We start from the raw sequence: 18906 nt of genomic DNA on the forward strand, positions 1-18906 counted from the left end.
GATATTAAAATTTATAAAAGGAGAAAATTAAAACTATGGAATTAGTCTTACTTATAGGTAAACTTCCAGAAGCTTATACAATTTTTAAACCAATAATAGATCTATTACCAATAATTCCAATTTTATTTTTATTATTAGCATTTGTATGGCAAGCTGCAATTGGCTTTAGATAATTAAAATGGAGATATATCATGGTTGAAACTTTATTATCAGGGATTGTTTTGGGATTAATTTTTATTACTTTATCAGGTTTATTTATTGCTGCTTATTTACAATATAAGAGAAGTGGGAAATTTTTCAATATTCAAAATTCACTACTTCTCTTATATTGTAAATAAGCAGCAATAAATAAACCTGATAAAGTAATAAAAATTAATCCCAAAACAATCCCTGATAATAAAGTTTCAACCATGATATATCTCCATTTTAATTATCTAAAGCCAATTGCAGCTTGCCATACAAATGCTAATAATAAAAATAAAATTGGAATTATTGGTAATAGATCTATTATTGGTTTAAAAATTGTATAAGCTTCTGGAAGTTTACCTATAAGTAAGACTAATTCCATAGTTTTAATTTTCTCCTTTTATAAATTTTAATATACAATATTATATAAATTTTTATTTCTTAAATAATAAGAAATAAAAATTTATATAATATTATGCAAGTAATAATTATTATATTCTTATATTCAGGAGTAATCAATCTATGATTATTATTCTTCAACTATTAGTATTGAGTTTAGTAATTTTATCATTTGTAATGATAGTTGCTATACCCGTTATTTTAGGATCTTCAAGGGATTGGGAGCAATCCAAAAATTTAATTTATTTAGGTGCAGGTCTTTGGACAAGTTTACTTTTACTTACAGGAATAATTAATTCTTTTGTAATATAAAGAATGAGTACAAAATATATTTTTGTACTCATTCTTTATATTGTATTATTATCATATAAAGTAACATATGATATGAAATGCGGGTATAGCTCAGCGGTAGAGCGCAACCTTGCCAAGGTTGATGTCGCGCGTTCAAATCGCGTTACCCGCTATAAAACTTTTATAATACTTATAATAATAAGAGAGGATGGGATTCGAACCCATGGAATTTATAAAAATTCGTCTGATTTCAAATCAGAAGCCTTCAACCACTCGGCCACCTCTCCTTATAAGATAACATATATATGTTATCTTATGACTTATTCAAAAGTTTGTTTATTAATAAATTTAACAACTACAGGATCAGGATTTTTTCCTATCGAACGAGTAAGTGTATTAATTGCTTTACGACCCTCATTTACTTTTTCAGGAAACACACCATCTTTTGGATGTAAATATTGTATTTCACCATTAGGAAAGACTCTATATATTTTATAATTATCGATTTTAAATTGAGTTTTTAACTGGGTACCTAATGATAAACATTGTTCTTTACGCGCAAAATATAATAAGTTTTCTCCAGACCTCATAAGTGCTGCTCCAGCAGTAGGCATTTCAAATACCTCTTCATTTTTACTAATCCAAGTAATAGCGTACTTTTCTTCATTTTCTGCTGATCTTAACCAGCCTCCTGTACTTCCTCCAAAAGAAGGAGATGGCATTTTTAAATTTAAAGTGTCATTCATACTATTAAAATTTATTGATTTTTATAAGTTATTAATAAACCATTATATGAGCCCGACGAGCTAGACTGCTTTCGTTCGCGTTGTTGTTTTTATATTCATTATTAATCAATATAAATTATAATATATAATTTTAACAAAGAATAAAGCACTAATAGTTAAACTTAAAGTTGTAAGTAATATTTTAATTTTATCAATAATAGGCTGTATTTTATATATACCAATTATTCTTTCTTTCATTAAGGATTTGTGATTTTTAACCCATTTTTGACCATTATACCATCCTGATTCTTCATAATCGATAATGGCACTAATTAATCTCTTACCAATGTAAGAGAAATCTAAATATAATTTTAAAGTTATTATTAGTAAAGCTGATAAAGTAATAATAATCAGATATAGAAATTTTAAAAAAAAATCTAAATTTAAATTTTGAGAAATTATACAAGAAAGAGAATTAATTAATACAATCAATAAACAAAAATGTATACATTTTTGTTTATTGATTGTATTAATTAAAAGTAAAACCCAGAATACATATTGTGACTTAATTAATACATTATATTCTTCTAAAGGTTGCTGATTAATAGGTACAGGAGATTTAATCTGGCATAAAAATAACATAATCTATAGTTAAAAGTTAATATGAAATTTTAGTTATATGACTAATTAATGCTGTCAGTATAAAAAATATAATTATTAAGTTCCATGTTAACCTATCCAAAGTCCTTTGTGTAGGTATGGTAGAGCCTAAACCTAAAGCATTAGCTTTAGGATTAGAAATTAAAATAATAATCATTAACAAAATACTACTAAAAAGCAAAATCAAAAGCAGAATTTCTTTAAATTTCATTAATATCATACGTCTTTAATTCAAATTAAATATCTTTATTCACTTTGCAATTTAAGTAAAACAAATCCTAAAAATAGACCTATCATTGTCAATACAGTCATTAAGAGGGTAATATTTAAAATCTCATTGTCTATAATCATAATATTTTTTCCTAATAATAAATCTAATATAAAATTTAAAATCCATTTCTGCCCCATATTACTAGTGCTATAGAAAAGCTAAACATAGCCATTAAAGATGCCCATCCTAGATCTATAATATTCATATTTAATTCCTTTATATACATTATGAAAAAAAATCTTTATCTATATAAAATAAGAAAAATTTTAATACACGGTATATTAACTCTTTTATCCACTCTATTTTTCACTATAGGAATAGTTTTATTATTAAAGTGATAAATTATAATAACAAATTATTATATAATAATTTGTTATTATAATTATACTTAAATATGTATTAATATTTTTTCAATAATTACTAGGCAAACAATATGACAAATGCATTAGAGAATATTGACACAAAAATAAAAACACCAGCAAAGGAATCTTTATTAACACCTAGATTTTACACAACAAATTTTGAAGAGATTGCTTTAATGGATATATCAAAGTCTTTACCTGAATTAAAAGCTATTTTAAAGGAATTTCGTAATGATTATAATCGTAATCATTTTGTACGAGATAAAGAATTTGATAAAAATTGGAATAATTTAGATGAAAAAACAAAAAATTTATTTATAGAATTTTTAGAAAGATCATGTACAGCAGAGTTTTCAGGTTTTTTATTATATAAGGAACTTTCAAGACGCTTAAAAAATACTAATTCAATATTAGCCAATTGTTTTGAGATGATGTCAAGAGATGAAGCTCGTCATGCTGGCTTCCTAAACAAAGCAATGGCAGATTTCAATCTATCTCTTGACTTAGGATTTTTAACTAAAAGCAGAAAATACACCTTTTTTAGTCCCAAGTTTATATTTTATGCTACATTTTTATCAGAAAAAATAGGTTATTGGAGATATATAACCATATATAGACATTTAGAAAAATATCCGGAATACAGAATTTATCCTATTTTTAAATTTTTTGAAAGTTGGTGCCAAGATGAAAATCGGCATGGTGATTTTTTTGCTATTTTATTATATTCACAACCAAAGATGTTAAAAACATTCCAGTCTAAATTATGGTGTAAGTTTTTTTTATTAAGCGTGTTTTTAACGATGTATTTAAATGATCTCCAAAGAAGTGATTTTTACAGGTCATTAGGGATTGATGCACGCCAATTTGATATACAGGTTATTAGAAAAACAAATGAAAGTGCTGCTAGAGTTTTTCCGGTCTCATTGGACCTTAATAATGGCAAGTTCTTTAAATACTTTGATAATTGCGCTCGTTACAATAGAAAAATAATGGAAATTGAAAAAAAATCTAATAACAAAATATATAAAAATATACAGAAAATCCCATTTATAATATTATTATTGATTGATTTTATTAAACTGTTTTTTTTAAAATCAATTGATACTAACTTCACTTTAAATGTGATTAAGTCAATTTAATAAAACTATAAGCATATAAACAATAATAATCAAAATGAAAAAAAAACTTAAAACTTTACGTTCAGCTTTGAAGAGATTTACTATAACAGGCAACAAAAAAATATTGCATTATAAAGTTGGAAAAAATCATCTATTAAGTAAAAAGAATAAAAAAAGAAAAAGACATTTATCTGCTAAAGTAATAATTAATGAATATATTAATAAAACACAAATTAATAAATTATTGCCATATATTTAATATTTATTATTAAATAAATGCATATTAATAAATATAAAAATAGGGATATATTAAAATAATGACTAGAGTTAAAAGAGGAAATGTTGCTATTAAAAGGAGAAAAAAAATTTTAAGATTAGCGAAAGGGTATAGGGGAAGTCATTCTAAACTATTTAGAATAGCTAATCAACAAGTTATGAAAGCTCTTAAATATGCTTATACGGGGCGAAAACTAAAAAAAAGAAATTTTAGAAGTTTATGGATTATTAGAATTAATGCAGCTCTTCGGCAAAAAAATTTAAAATACAACAATTTTATTGCTATGTTAAAGAGACAAAATATAGCACTCAACAGAAAAGTAATATCACAATTAGCTGTAATAGATAATGAAACTTTTGATTGTTTAATAGAAAAAATAAAAAAATAAATATTATTTTTATTATTTAATTTTAGATATGATAGAATTACATAAAGTAATTAAAGATTGTTTATATTCAGAATCTTGTAAGCAATTTAAACATCTTACCGAAGTATAAATATATTCAGATGCTAAATCTACAGCCTTTTCAATACCGCCAGATTGATTAATAATTTCTAAATTTAAATTATTTAAGTTTATTGCTTCTTTTTTTTTTAGTTTAGATAAGAAATTTACTAAATTAATATTGGGTAAAGAGAATAAAATTGGTGCTGTTAAATTACCGTTTTTTAAATCAGAACCTATTGGCTTACCTATAACTTCAGCATTTGAAATTAAATCTAAAATATCATCAACAATTTGAAATGCTAATCCCAAATATTTTCCATAATTATATAAATTATTAGCTATATGATAATTATTTTCAGTTAAAATAACTGAACCTTTGCAACTTGAAGCAATTAATGAAGCTGTTTTTAAAAATGATTTTTCAATATATTCATCAACAGATAAGTAAAGATTAAACTTTGATATTCCTTGTCTAATTTCACCTTCGGCAAAATCAGTAATCACTTTAGAAATAATCTTTACAACTTCTAAATCATTTAAATTGGCTAAATACCATGATGATTGGCCAAATAAAAAATCTCCTGCCAGCACGGCTATAGGAACACTGAAACTTGTATGAACAGTTTGTACACCTCTACGAACCGAACATTCATCAACTACATCATCATGAACTAAACTAGCAGTATGAATAATTTCAGTAATTTCTGCAAGTCTTCTATGAAAAAATTTAATTGATTTTTCTTTTTTGGTTGCTTTAGCAACTAAAAAAACAATAGCTGGACGTAGTCTTTTTCCCCCAGCACTAAATAAGTGTTCAGCTGCTACATCTAGTATTGCATGTTTTGACTTAACAAGTTTTTTTAAATTAATTTCTAACAAATTTAATTCTTGTTCTATAAGTTGAAATGTTTCTATCATGAATTATAATTGACTTTATTAGTTAATAATATAATATAACTCAAACTTATATCAGTATAATAAAAAGCGAAAATTTTTTATATAGGTCTTATTCATGTTGCAAAAATCTACAATAACTAGTAATGCTCTGATTACTAATGAGGAAGCCAAAATATTTTATGAAGATATGTTTTTAGGAAGAATCTTTGAAGATACATGTGCAAAAATGTATTACCAAGGCAAAATGTTTGGATTTGTACACCTTTATACAGGTCAAGAGGCAGTATCAACAGGTATTATTAAGAATTTAAAACCATATGATTATGTATGTTCTAATTATAGAGACCATGTACATGCTTTAAGTAAGGGTATTCCTCCAAAAGAACTTATGGCTGAGCTTTTCGGTAAAGAAACAGGTTGTAGTAAAGGGCGTGGAGGTTCTATGCATATATTCTCTTCAAAATACAATTTTTTAGGAGGCTTTGCCTTTATTGCAGAAGGAATACCAATAGCTTTAGGGGCTGCATTTCGTAATATTTATCAGAAACAAATCTTACATAAGATAGATGATTTGCCTGTTAGTATATGTTTTATTGGTGATGGTGCTACTAATAACGGTCAATTTTTTGAATGCTTAAATATGGCATCTTTATGGAAATTACCTATTATTTTTGTAGTAGAAAATAATCAATGGGCTATTGGAATGGCAAATCAAAGAGCGTCTTCAGTCCAGGAAATATATAAAAAGGCAGATGCTTTTAATATACCTGGTGTAGAAGTAGATGGTATGAATATATTGGAAGTTATTAAAATATCTAGAGAAGCTATTGCTAGAGCTAGGAGTGGACAAGGACCTACTTTAATTGAAGCCTTAACTTATCGTTTTAGAGGACATTCTCTTGCCGACCCAGATGAATTAAGATCTATAGAAGAAAAAAATTTTTGGATAGCTAGAGATCCTATAATAAATTTTGTGAATTATATAAAAAATCATAATTTAATATCAGATGATGAAATAAAAAAAATTGAAAAAAAAGTTAAATTAAGAATTGAGGAAGCAGTTAAATTTGCCATTGATAGTCCAGAACCTAATTTACATGATTTATCTAAATATCTTTTTTATTAAAATTTAATAATGAAATAATCCACTATCAGATATAAATATCTATGAATAAAATCTTCATGTTTGACGCATTACGTTCAGCAATTGACGAAGAAATGAATAAAGATGAAACTGTTTTAGTAATAGGTGAAGATGTTGGGCATTATGGCGGCTCATATAAGGTTACTAAAGATTTACATTTAAAATATGGTGATTTAAGAATATTAGATACACCTATTGCTGAGAATAGTTTTACAGGTATGGCCATTGGTGCTGCTATGACTGGTCTTAGACCTATAGTAGAGGGGATGAATATGGGCTTTTTACTTCTTGCATTTAATCAGATAGCTAATAATGCAGGGATGCTTCCATATACATCTGGAGGTAATTATCAAATTCCGATTGTAATTCGTGGTCCGGGTGGAGTAGGACGTCAACTTGGTGCTGAACATTCTCAAAGACTTGAAACTTATTTTCAAGCTGTTCCTGGGTTAAAAATTGTTGCTTGTTCAACTCCTTATAATGCTAAAGGTCTATTAAAGTCTGCAATAAGAGACAATAACCCAGTATTATTTTTTGAGCATGTTTTACTTTATAATATGAAACAAGAAATACCAGATTATGAATATACATTACCTTTAGACAAAGCTGAAATAGTAAGAGAAGGAAAAGACATAACTATTATCACCTATTCAAGAATGAGGTATCACGTATTAAAAGCTGTTGATAGATTAATTGAGAAGAATATTGATCCTGAAGTTATAGATTTAATATCTCTCAAACCTATCGATATAGATACAATTATTAGATCAATTCAAAAAACTCATAAAGCATGTATTGTTGAAGAATGTATGAAAACTGGTGGTATAGCAGCTGAAATAATAGCTCGAGTTAATGAGTTGATTTTCGATTATCTAGATTCGCCAATTATTAGATTGTCATCACAGGATATCCCTACACCTTATAATGGTCTTTTGGAACAACATACAATAGTACATTCAGAACAGATTATAAATTCTATAATCAAGCAATTAAATATTTAGTAAAAACAAAACACATAACCATATTGGTTATGTGTTTTATTTTTACTAAATATTTAATTGCTTGGCCTGTACTTTTTCAAATTGTTTTTTCTTTAAAATTAATAAAATTTGTGTTAAGGTTACCGAAAAGAAGAATAAAATCATACCTTTTATTCTTTCTGGATTTTGTAAAACAAATTCACTTTCAATTTGTCCAAATCCCCCTACATTTAAATCTTTATTGAGAACTTGATCTATTTTTACCATTTGTCCCTCTTTAACAATTAGTTCAATACCTGAAGGTAATTTTTCTGTTACAGTATTCTTACTATTCGTCTCAATTACAATTTTAGTCGAATTATTTTCTTCTTTATTGATTTGAATGATTTTACCATCTACAGGTGATGTGTATAACGCATTATTACTTTTTTCACCATTAGGATAGAGTTGTCCCCTTCCTCTATTTCCTCCTGCATATATAGGGTATTTAATGAAATGTATTTGCTTATTAGATTGAGGATCCGGTGATAAGATCGGAAAACTTATTTCCTTATGTTTATCACCAGGTAAAGGTCCTACTACGAGTATATTTTTGTGCTGATTATTATAAGTTTGGATAGGAGTAATTTTAGCTATTGCCTTCTGTTCTTCAGATAATCGACTTGTAGGAGCAAGTGAAAATCCTTCTGGTAAAATTAATATAGCGCCTACATTCAAAGGTCCTTTATTAGCATTAGCTAATATTTGTTGAGCATTATTAGGATAAGGAATTTTAACAACAGCTTCAAAAACGGAGTTAGGTAAAACAGATTTAGGGATATTAAGCTGTATATCTTTTTGAGCTAAGTGACAATTAGCACATACAATTCTTCCTGTAGCTTCTCTTGGATTTTCATAAGCTTGTTGGGCATAAATAGGATAAGCATTAACAATAGAGTTTGAGAATTTCAATAATATTATTACTATAGCGGATAATTTTATTAAACTAATAATTATTTTTTTTATGTAGTTGTTAAATTTAATATTTGGTAGTATGTACATCATTTCATTTTAAGTCTAAAAAAAATAATAATATTGTTCTTTATATGTTATATAGTATAACATAAAAAGAGAATTATTTATTCATACATTTTAGGACAATTATTCCCAGAAAGTACAGAAAAAATATTGCTATACTCATTAATATCTGTGTTAAAGGATCTGTTGATGGAGTCAAGACTGCAGATATAATTGTTGTTAAAAATATAACATACCTCCAATAGGAAATCAATTGACTAGATGATAATAATCCAAATATAGCCAATATAATTTCAAAAATCGGTATTTGGAAGGCAATACCTGTGACTAACAACAATAAAATTACAAAATTAAAGTAATATTCAAAGGACCAAATAGGTTCAATAATATTGGCTCCATAAGAAATAAAAAATCTTAAAGCCGGAGATAATAAGATAAAATATGCAAATATTATACCACCAAAAAATAGAATTGCTGAAATAATGCTCATAGGTAAAATTAAGCGTTTTTCTTTTATAGTCATAGCAGGAATAGTAAATTGTAGTATTTCGTATAATATATATGGAATACTTATTATCAATCCTAAATATATACTAATTTTTACTGTAGAAAAAAAATATTCACCAGGAGCTAATTGTATAAATTTAATTCCCTCTGCAGGTTTTTGTATTATTTTGATAATGTATTGAATATTAAAGAATACAGTTACTATACTAACTAGTATAAATATCAATGATTTTAATAATCTTTCTCTTAGTTCTAAGAAGTGTTCTGCTAGTGGCATTTCCTTATCATTTATCATCTTCATTTTTTTATAAAATATATGTAAATTAAATCATATTTAAAATTCAATTAAGAATATTAATATTAAAATATTAATATTCAATTATAAGAATATAAATAGAAAAGAATCAAATGTAGTCAATGTTGAATTAGAATGGTCATAAGATATAAAAATAAAGAGGTAACATGCGATGACAACAAGAAAAACTAGTGGTTTGGTATCAATTAATACACAGTTATATAAAACTACACCCATTCAAAGTATTCTTCAAGCAGAACAACAGGATAGATTTTTACAGCCAACAGAATTAAACCAATTACTAAGCTATATGAAAAGTGGAGTATTAAGATTAGAAATTGCTGAAACTTTAAGTAAAAACTCTACTAACATTGTCAATGCTGCCAGTAATAGAATATTTGTTGGTGGTTCACCATTGTCTTATTTAGAAAAACCTGAAGAATCAATAGATATTACTACTATTAATACTAAAAATACTAAATTTGTTTTTTCTAATATTTTTAAAAACCTATTTAGTAATGAAGATAGTATTCCCGCTGGCTTTAAACCAATTAGTATAGTAAAATATGGTTCTAATAAAATGCGTAAATCTTTAAGAGATTTAGATTGGTTTTTACGTTATTTAAGCTATGCGATAGTTATAGGCGATCCTAATATTTTAGCAGTAAATATAAAAGGTTTGAGAGAAATTATCGAAAATGCCTGTTCAACTGCTGCTACTATTGTCGCACTAAGAACAATGAAACGTACTTGTATAAAACTTTTTTCTTCTAATCCAGAAGCAGAATCTATAATTAATCAATATTTTAATGTTATTATCCAAGAATTTGAAGCACCATCTTTGAGTGATAGAATTAGGAAAAGAGATTCTGCTGATCTGCAAGGCCTAAGATTACCACAAACTTACTTTTTATCTAGTTCAACACAATTTAAATATGTAATGAAACCTAATCTATCTGCAGAAGAAAAAAATGCAATAGTTAGAGCAGCATACCGTCAAGTTTTTGAGCGTGATATCGTTAAAGCTTATAGTTTATCCTTAAGTAAAATGGAATCTAGAGTTAAAATTGGTCAAATTTCAATGAAAGAGTTTATTAGAGCCCTAGGAAAATCTTCATTATATAGAAAGGAATTTTTTGACCCTTTTGTTAACAGTAGAGCAGTTGAGTTAGCTTTTAGACATTTATTAGGTAGGGGTATAAGTTCGTTAGAAGAGTTTCAAAAATATTTTGCTATTGTCTCACAAGAAGGTTTAGGTGGGATGGTTGATAGTCTAATTAATTCTAAAGAATATAGTGATTATTTTGGTGAAGAAACTGTACCTTACTTAAGAAGTTTAGGAGAAGAAGCTCAAGAATGTAGAAATTGGGGAGTTCAAATCAAATTATTTAATTATAGTGCACGTTTTCAAAAGAAACCTCAGTTTATTACATTATTTAAAGATTATGAAACACCTTTACCTGACCAACATCCCTATGGTAATTCCAATGATCCATTAGGTATTCAATTTGGAGCTATTTTTTCCAAAAAAACAAGTACAGCCTTTGTTAATAAAGATGTACGTAGGATTTTAATATATAAGGGAGCTGCTATTGAAAATCAATTAAGTAGGCCTTTAAAACTTAATGGATACAAAGAATTAAATTCATATAATTTACAAATTATTAAGCACTCAGATAATAGTATTGAAAGTGTTATTAGAGCATGTTATTTGAGAGTTTTTGGCCGTGATCCGTATACTGAAGAAAAACTAAATTTACAACCTATAGAAAATCAGTTTAGAGATAAATCTATATCGATTAAAGAATTAATCAGAGCTTTAAGCAAGTCGGATTTGTTTAGAAAACTCTATTGGACACCATTATACATATGTAAATCTATTGAGTATATACATATCAGATTATTGGGACGCCCTACATATGGACGTAAAGAAATAAATAATTATTTTAACCTAGCATCTCAAGGCGGGTTTTACAAATTAATTGATGCAATAATAGATTCTGAAGAATATAATCAAGTATTTGGAGATAATATAATTCCTTATGAGAGGTATTTAACTCCATATAATTTAAGTTTAGGTACATTAAGAGTACATTCTATAAAAGAAAAATTTAAAAAATCTCATTCAACTATAGATAAAAATTTTGTTGAATTAGGTACAGTAAAAGAAATCAGAAGCAAAAATAATATTACTATGAAATTAAAGCAGGGAGTTTCTAAACGAAGAGAACAAACAGTAATTTTTGCTCGTCATAGTAATAATAATCAATCTTCTTTGGAGCAACTAATTAAGGCAGCATATCGACAAGTTTTTGAACGTGATATTGATCCTTATAGTATAGGCAGAGAATTTTACTTGCTAGAGAATTTATTTTATACTGGCTCTTTGACTGTGAAAGAATTTGTTCAACATTTAGGTCAATCTGAATTATATAGAAAAGAATTTTTTGAACCTTATCCTAATACGAAAGTTATTGAATTGGGCACTAAACACTTTCTAGGTAGAGCACCAAAAGATCAAGGAGAAATTAGGTTTTATAATCAAATTCTAGCTTCTCAAGGATTAAAGTTTTTTGTTGATAATTTAATCAACAGTCAAGAATATATTGAAGTTTTTGGTGATAATATTGTTCCTTATAGAAGATTTCCAACCTTACCTGCTGGAACTTTTCCTAATACTGAAATTTTATACAATAATCTTACAAAACAGAAATTTTTCATGGTTATGCCAAGTTATAAGAACAGAAAATTATTATCAGTATAGTAGGAGAATATAATCAAAATTCTCCTTGTAAAAAAGGGTATGTCTGAATAATTACTATAGTTAATGAACTTATTAACTATAGTAATTATTCAGACATACCCTTTTTTACAAGGAGAATTTTGATTATATTCTCCTACTATACTGATAATAATTTTCTGTTCTTATAAGATATCTATTAAATAAAAAATAGAAAAGCTTTGACTAGGAGTTTACTAAATGAGTATTGTGACAAAATCGATAGTAAATGCAGATGCAGAAGCAAGATATTTAAGCCCTGGTGAATTAGATAGAATTAAAAGTTTTGTTCTTTCAGGACAACGTAGATTAAGAATTGCACAAATTTTGACAGATAATAGAGAAAGAATAGTAAAACAAGCTGGCCAACAACTATTTCAGCAAAGACCAGATATAGTATCTCCAGGTGGTAATGCCTATGGAGAAGAAATGACTGCTACATGTTTGAGAGACTTAGACTATTACTTACGTTTAGTGACTTATGGAGTAGTTGCAGGAGATATATCACCTATAGAAGAAATTGGATTAGTAGGTGTAAAAGAAATGTATAATTCTTTAGGTACCCCAATATCTGCAGTAGCAGAAGGGATTAAAGCAATGAAAAATGTTGCTTGCTCATTATTATCGGGTGATGACTCAGCAGAGGCTGGGTTTTATTTTGACTATACTATTGGTGCAATGCAATAAAAAAATTCTAGAAATTGACTAGAATATTTAAAATATCACGTCAAACTTAACCTATATCAGAACTAAATAAATAAAGGAAGATTTTATGCAAGATGCTATAACAGCAGTTATTAATACAGCAGATGTACAAGGAAAGTATCTAGATAATAGTTCTATAGAAAAACTTAAAGGTTATTTTCAAACAGGTGAACTAAGAGTTAGAGCAGCAGCAACCATAGCTGCTAATGCAGCAGGTATAATTAAAGATGCTGTAGCTAAATCATTATTGTATTCAGATATTACTAGACCAGGTGGTAATATGTATACAACAAGAAGATATGCAGCATGTATAAGAGACCTAGATTATTATCTGAGATATGCCACTTATAGTATGTTAGCTGGTGATCCGTCAATTTTAGATGAAAGAGTCTTAAATGGTCTTAAAGAAACCTATAATTCTTTAGGTGTACCTATTGGTGCTACCATTCAATCTATACAAGCTATGAAGGAAGTAACTAGCAGTTTGGTAGGATCAGAAGCTGGCAAAGAAATGGGAATATATTTTGATTATATATGTTCAGGTTTAAGTTAAAGAAAAAAAGAGATCGTTCTGAGTAAGACTCAGAACGATCTTTTTTTTTTCTTAACGACGACCTGAACATATTAATAGATTGATTGATTGGTTAAGGTATTTGCCGCTTGTACTCTAGCTTTAGCCTTTCTGAGTTTTTGAGTAGCTTCAATTTTTTCTTTATTAGTTTTAGCTTCATTCAGAAGAGAAGAACTTTCTATCAAATCTTTGTTAGCTTTGTCCAAATTAATTACAGAAGCTTCTTCTGCACCGTTAACTAGAATTATTATTTCATCATTCTCAACTTCAGCAAAGCCACCAAATAAAACAATAGAAGTCCAATTATTTTTAATTCTTACTCTCATTACACCAATATCTAAAGCACTTAATAATGGAGCGTGTCCACTTAATATACCTAACTGTCCCGTACTAGTTGGTAAAATAATTTCTTCAGCTTTAGCATTCCAAACAATTCTATCTGGAGCAATAACACGAATATTTAAACCCATTTCTATTTGTCCTTTAATTCATCCGCTTTTTTAATTGCTTCCTGAATATTACCTACTAAATAAAAAGCTTGTTCAGGCAAATCATCTAGTTCTCCATTTAAAATCATTTTGAATCCGTTAATTGATTCTTTCAAGCTTACATATTTACCTGGCGAGCCTGTAAATACTTCAGCTACAAAAAATGGTTGGGATAAAAATCTCTCAATTTTTCTAGCTCTAGCAACAGTTAATCTATCTTCTTCTGAAAGTTCATCTAATCCTAGAATTGCAATAATATCTTGTAATTCTTTATATCTTTGTAAATTTTCTTTTACTCTCTGAGCTGTAGCATAATGCTCATCTCCTACAATTTGTGGTTGCAACATTGTAGATGTAGAGTCTAAAGGATCTACTGCAGGATAAATACCTTTAGATGCTAGTCCTCTTGATAATACAGTTGTTGCATCTAAATGTGCGAAAGTAGTAGCAGGAGCAGGATCTGTTAAATCGTCTGCAGGAACATAAACTGCCTGAATTGATGTAATAGAACCTTCCTTGGTTGATGTAATTCTTTCTTGTAATGCTCCCATTTCAGTAGATAAAGTAGGTTGATAACCTACTGCAGAAGGCATACGTCCTAATAGCGCAGATACTTCTGACCCTGCTTGTACAAATCTAAAAATATTATCAATAAATAATAAAACATCTTGTTTATTATTATCTCTAAAATATTCAGCCATAGTCAGAGCTGTTAGACCTACTCTCATACGGGCTCCTGGCGGTTCATTCATTTGACCGTAGACTAAAGCTACTTTAGATTCTTCTAAATTGTTTTCATTAATGACTTTAGATTCTTTCATTTCCACATATAAATCATTTCCTTCTCTCGTTCTTTCACCAACTCCTCCAAAAACAGAAACACCCCCATGTGATTTCGCAATATTATTAATTAACTCCATAATTAAAACGGTTTTTCCCACACCAGCACCACCAAATAAACCAATTTTTCCTCCACGTTTATATGGAGCTAATAAATCAATTACTTTGATACCAGTTTCAAAAATTGAGGGTTTAGTTTCCAATTGAGTAAATAAAGGTGACGATCTATGAATAGGTAATTTCGTATCTGTTAAAATTGCTCCTAATTCATCTACAGGTTCACCTAATACATTAAAAATTCTTCCCAAAGTACATTTACCTACAGGTACAGTGATAGCCGAACCAGTGTCAATTGCTTCAATTCCTCTCTGTAGTCCATCTGTTGAATTCATAGCGACTGCTCTGACTCTATTATCTCCAAGTAATTGTTGAACTTCGCAGGTTATTGTTTTATTTTTATGATTTATAGTAATAGCATTATATATTTTAGGAAGTTTCCCATTAGGAAATTCAATGTCAATAACAGGACCTATAATTTGGCTAATGTAGCCTTTGTTTTGAGTAATAGTAGACATAAAGCAATTTTTTTTTATAAATAATAAATATATATAGACAATTAATTAAACTTCTGTTAATGTTCTATAAACGACCAGTTGATAATAACCAATTCTGAGCTTCAATATAATTAGAAGGAGCTAATTTAATAGCTTGTTTCCAATATTGTGCGGCTTCATGAAATAAAGCTTGTGCAGTTTCTAAATCACTAATTTCAGAAGCCTTAACTGCTTGATAATGATATATAACGGCAATATTATTTAATGCTTGTGGAAGCTTGTTATTAGCTTCAAGAGCTTTATGATAATATTCAAGTGCTTTTACATATTCTCCATTGCTTGCGTGAATTAGTCCAATATTATATAATATAAAACTTTTATCATATAGGTCATCCTCTAAATTCAAAGCTTCATGGTAATTAGCTAGGGCTTCTGCATATTCTCCTTCAGACTGTGCAGACATGCCATCCCTATAATAGGAAAATGCCTTTTTAGCGTTTATATTTGTGGGTAAAAATTTGAGAATAAGATCTGCTAAGATAGTAAAGGTTTTATCAATAAAATTGTCGTTTTTTTGAGATCTTGACATATTTAAGATCCTTTTGATTTTTATTATTGTATATTATATAATAAAATGATTATTAAGATTTATTTGCTTTAACTAAAAATAGATTTAATTTAACTTATAAAAGTAACACATCTTATATCCATATTATAAATATAAATTAAGTATATAAAAAAAACGTATAATTATAAATTATGAATAAAATTAATAATAATCTTGAATTTAATGGTAATGAAGATGAACATTTTATAGAATATTATAACAATAAAAATTATAAGTCTGATTTATTAAAAGCTAATAAAAATAACAAGGCTAAAAATAAAAAAAATTCTAATTTCAATTTTAAATCGATAGAAAAAAATCGTTTAAATAATAATAAAAATAAATTTATATTAAATCGAACAGCTTATTACAATTCAAATGAAAATATAAATTTTCAATCAGATATTATATATGTAGAGGAAAACATTACAGTTAATGACTTAGCCTTAAAAATAGGTGTAGAAGCAACTGAACTTTTAAAGATTCTATTCAAAAAAGGTAAATTATTAAACATTAATCAATTCTTAGATTTACACCTATTAAATTTAATTAGTCAAGAATTAAAAATCAATATAACCACTATTGATAAAAAAAACAATATTTATATAAACACTGAAAATAAGAATGAACAAAATATTAATAATAATCAACTTAAAACACGTGCACCCATTGTAGCTGTCTTAGGGCATGTTAATCATGGCAAAACTAGTTTAATAGAACACCTAGTAAAAAGTGACCTTACTAAAAATGAAATTGGACATATTACTCAACACATAGGAGCACATGAATTTACGATAGGATCAAAAGATAAAAAAATTATTCTATTAGACACACCTGGTCATGAGGCTTTTGAATCTATAAGAAAAAGAGTTTTAAAAATAAGCGATATTATATTACTTATAATAGCTGCCGATGAAGGAATTCAACAAGAAACATCTCGAATTATTGAATCATTAAAAAATAGTAAAAGTTCTATTGTAATAGTAATTACAAAAGTTGATAAAATAGATGCTAAAAAGAATATTGCTAAGATATTACAGCATTTAACAGAATATGGATTAATTGCAGAAGAATTAGGAGGTGATATACCTAGGGTAGATGTAAGTATATTTAATGAAAAAAGTCTAGAACTATTGCTAGATATGATTTTATTAATTAGTGAAATAAAAAATTTAAAAACTAATCCCGGAGCTCAAGCAGAAGGAATAGTACTAGAAACGTACTTAGATAAAAATAAAGTACCTAGAGCTAATTTAATATTACAGAAAGGTAGAATAAGAGTTGGTGATATAATTATAGCCGGACAAGGTTTCGGGAAAATTAGATCTTTATTCAATTATAAAGGAGAAAAAATATCTGAATCCGAGGCTGTTTCTCTGATAAATATTTTAGGAATGCCAGAATTAGTAAAAACTGGCGAATTGTTTGAAAAGGTTGAAACAGAAAAAAAAGCGAAATCTAAAATTGAAGAGTTAAAAAATAAAAAGGATCATGCTGATTTTAAACAAATTTTAATAAAAAGCGATAACAATTCAAACATAGATAAAAAAACTATTGATATCAACTTGATTATTAAAGCGGATGTTCAAGACTCTGTAGAAGCGGTTATTGAAGTTATAAAAAAAAATATTAATAATGTAGAGGGAAATATAAAAATTACTATTGTTAGAGCTGAAATTGGAGAAGTAAGTTTAAATGACATTAACCTAGCTTCTATTACTAAGGCTTATATAATAGGTTTTAATATTAAAATATCGAAACCTATACAGAAAATTGCACAAATGAAACAAATTGTGATAAAAAATTATAATCTCATCTATGATTTATTTGAAGACTTAAATAAGTTAATACAAGACTTATTAAAAGGCAACATAGCTAAAGTTGAAGTTATTGGCAAAGCTGTTGTTAAAACTATATTTAATTTAGCAAAAGGTAAAGTTGCAGGTTGTATTGTTATAGAGGGTAAATTATTAAATAATTCTCAAATACAAATTTTTCGTAATAATCTTATTATATATAAAGGTAAGTTAGATTCATTAAAATTTGAAAAGAATGATATAGAAGAAATTTATGAAGGAAAAGAATGTGGTGTTTTATGTAAAAATTTTCAATCATGGAAAGAAAATGATATTATAGAATGTGTCTCAAGTTAGAATGTATTATTTCTAACTTGAGTATTATTTTTTATACGTTGAAAGGTAATAATGATAAGATTCGTGCTTGTTTAATAGCTTTTTTCAATTGTTTTTGTTGTCTAGCAGTCAAACAAGTAAAACGCCTTGGTAAGATTCTGCCATGTCGTGACATAAAATTTATTAAAACATCGAGATCTTTATACATGATCTTATCACTAGGAGAAAGTTTATTTTCATTATATCTAATCATGTTTATTTGCTTAGGTTTTAAAAATAAATACAAATTAATTTATCTATTACTTGATTTCTTTAAATAGAGTATGTAAATTACAGTTAGGACAAAATTTATTTAATTCTAATCTAGTAGGTGTATTACGTCTATTTTTAGAAGTTGTATATCTCATTATACCAGGTTTTATTTTATTATTATTTAATTTACATTTGGTACATTCTAGAGTAATATTAATACGAATATCTTTACGTTTGGCCATAAATTTATTAAATTTAAATCATTTTATTATTTTATTGTATTATTATTGCTAATATATACAATTATATTATATTATTTATATAAAATTTATAAAAAAAATCCTGCTATGACTAAGATTAAATCATCATTAAAACGTATAAAAATTACACAAAGAAATAAA

At 27.2% G+C, this 18906-nt stretch overlaps 12 protein-coding genes and 2 non-coding genes across 14 annotated transcripts in view; 8 read left to right on the forward strand and 6 right to left on the reverse strand.

Moving 5' to 3' along the window:
* Gasu_40470 ([pt] glutamine amidotransferase) overlaps nucleotides 1-33 on the forward strand; it is a 689-nt gene extending 656 nt beyond the window's left edge. The window contains exon 2 of the mRNA XM_005704965.1: nucleotides 1-33. This exon is cut by the window's left edge and continues 324 nt beyond it. The gene's annotated coding sequence lies outside the window, so the exon portion shown is untranslated.
* Nucleotides 34-976: 943 nt separating this feature from the next.
* Gasu_nc0055 lies at nucleotides 977-1048 on the forward strand. Its single transcript has one exon. It is a non-coding gene; the product is annotated as a tRNA-Gly (tRNA).
* A 28-nt stretch (nucleotides 1049-1076) lies between these two features.
* Nucleotides 1077-1163, reverse strand: Gasu_nc0064. Its single transcript has one exon. It is a non-coding gene; the product is annotated as a tRNA-Ser (tRNA).
* Gasu_40480 ([pt] photosystem I subunit II) lies at nucleotides 1091-1644 on the reverse strand. Its single transcript, XM_005704966.1, has one exon. The coding sequence runs from the start codon at nucleotides 1620-1622 to the stop codon at nucleotides 1197-1199; it is 426 nt and encodes a 141-aa protein (XP_005705023.1). The 5' UTR covers nucleotides 1623-1644; the 3' UTR covers nucleotides 1091-1196.
* A 1300-nt stretch (nucleotides 1645-2944) lies between these two features.
* Nucleotides 2945-4318, forward strand: Gasu_40490 ([pt] magnesium-protoporphyrin IX monomethyl ester (oxidative) cyclase). Its single transcript, XM_005704967.1, has 2 exons — nucleotides 2945-3482; nucleotides 3568-4318. Exons 1-2 carry the CDS (start codon nucleotides 2966-2968, stop codon nucleotides 3636-3638), a joined length of 588 nt encoding a protein of 195 aa, XP_005705024.1. The 5' UTR covers nucleotides 2945-2965; the 3' UTR covers nucleotides 3639-4318.
* Nucleotides 4319-4548: 230 nt separating this feature from the next.
* On the reverse strand, nucleotides 4549-5684 carry Gasu_40500 ([pt] octaprenyl-diphosphate synthase). The gene has a single exon (XM_005704968.1). It carries the CDS (start codon nucleotides 5653-5655, stop codon nucleotides 4690-4692), a length of 966 nt encoding a protein of 321 aa, XP_005705025.1. The 5' UTR covers nucleotides 5656-5684; the 3' UTR covers nucleotides 4549-4689.
* Nucleotides 5685-5744: 60 nt separating this feature from the next.
* Nucleotides 5745-6811, forward strand: Gasu_40510 ([pt] pyruvate dehydrogenase E1 component subunit alpha). The gene has a single exon (XM_005704969.1). The coding sequence runs from the start codon at nucleotides 5750-5752 to the stop codon at nucleotides 6758-6760; it is 1011 nt and encodes a 336-aa protein (XP_005705026.1). The 5' UTR covers nucleotides 5745-5749; the 3' UTR covers nucleotides 6761-6811.
* Nucleotides 6812-6814: 3 nt separating this feature from the next.
* Nucleotides 6815-7900, forward strand: Gasu_40520 ([pt] pyruvate dehydrogenase E1 component subunit beta). The gene has a single exon (XM_005704970.1). It carries the CDS (start codon nucleotides 6817-6819, stop codon nucleotides 7777-7779), a length of 963 nt encoding a protein of 320 aa, XP_005705027.1. The 5' UTR covers nucleotides 6815-6816; the 3' UTR covers nucleotides 7780-7900.
* A 12-nt stretch (nucleotides 7901-7912) lies between these two features.
* Gasu_40530 ([pt] cytochrome f) lies at nucleotides 7913-9564 on the reverse strand. Its single transcript, XM_005704971.1, has 3 exons — nucleotides 9012-9564; nucleotides 8088-8743; nucleotides 7913-8031 (listed from the first exon to the last, which is right to left on the reverse strand). Exons 1-3 carry the CDS (start codon nucleotides 9557-9559, stop codon nucleotides 7997-7999), a joined length of 1239 nt encoding a protein of 412 aa, XP_005705028.1. The 5' UTR covers nucleotides 9560-9564; the 3' UTR covers nucleotides 7913-7996.
* A 180-nt stretch (nucleotides 9565-9744) lies between these two features.
* Nucleotides 9745-12424, forward strand: Gasu_40540 ([pt] phycobilisome core-membrane linker protein (ApcE)). Its single transcript, XM_005704972.1, has one exon. It carries the CDS (start codon nucleotides 9750-9752, stop codon nucleotides 12339-12341), a length of 2592 nt encoding a protein of 863 aa, XP_005705029.1. The 5' UTR covers nucleotides 9745-9749; the 3' UTR covers nucleotides 12342-12424.
* Nucleotides 12425-12534: 110 nt separating this feature from the next.
* On the forward strand, nucleotides 12535-13634 carry Gasu_40550 ([pt] allophycocyanin beta subunit (ApcB)). The gene is made up of 3 exons (XM_005704973.1): nucleotides 12535-12884; nucleotides 13120-13548; nucleotides 13604-13634. Exons 1-3 carry the CDS (start codon nucleotides 12558-12560, stop codon nucleotides 13607-13609), a joined length of 762 nt encoding a protein of 253 aa, XP_005705030.1. The 5' UTR covers nucleotides 12535-12557; the 3' UTR covers nucleotides 13610-13634.
* Nucleotides 13635-13646: 12 nt separating this feature from the next.
* On the reverse strand, nucleotides 13647-15564 carry Gasu_40560 ([pt] F-type H+-transporting ATPase subunit beta). Its single transcript, XM_005704974.1, has 2 exons — nucleotides 14155-15564; nucleotides 13647-14104 (listed from the first exon to the last, which is right to left on the reverse strand). The coding sequence occupies exons 1-2, from the start codon at nucleotides 15533-15535 to the stop codon at nucleotides 13686-13688; spliced, it is 1800 nt and encodes a 599-aa protein (XP_005705031.1). The 5' UTR covers nucleotides 15536-15564; the 3' UTR covers nucleotides 13647-13685.
* A 5-nt stretch (nucleotides 15565-15569) lies between these two features.
* Nucleotides 15570-16114, reverse strand: Gasu_40570 ([pt] photosystem I assembly related protein). Its single transcript, XM_005704975.1, has one exon. It carries the CDS (start codon nucleotides 16101-16103, stop codon nucleotides 15600-15602), a length of 504 nt encoding a protein of 167 aa, XP_005705032.1. The 5' UTR covers nucleotides 16104-16114; the 3' UTR covers nucleotides 15570-15599.
* A 140-nt stretch (nucleotides 16115-16254) lies between these two features.
* Nucleotides 16255-18882, forward strand: Gasu_40580 ([pt] translation initiation factor IF-2). Its single transcript, XM_005704976.1, has 4 exons — nucleotides 16255-18083; nucleotides 18144-18269; nucleotides 18320-18403; nucleotides 18594-18882. Exons 1-4 carry the CDS (start codon nucleotides 16274-16276, stop codon nucleotides 18797-18799), a joined length of 2226 nt encoding a protein of 741 aa, XP_005705033.1. The 5' UTR covers nucleotides 16255-16273; the 3' UTR covers nucleotides 18800-18882.
* Nucleotides 18883-18906: the final 24 nt, after the last annotated feature.

This window comes from Galdieria sulphuraria, assembly GCF_000341285.1.
Source record: "Galdieria sulphuraria unplaced genomic scaffold scaf_35, whole genome shotgun sequence".
In the NCBI taxonomy this organism is placed as follows: domain Eukaryota; phylum Rhodophyta; class Bangiophyceae; order Galdieriales; family Galdieriaceae; genus Galdieria; species Galdieria sulphuraria.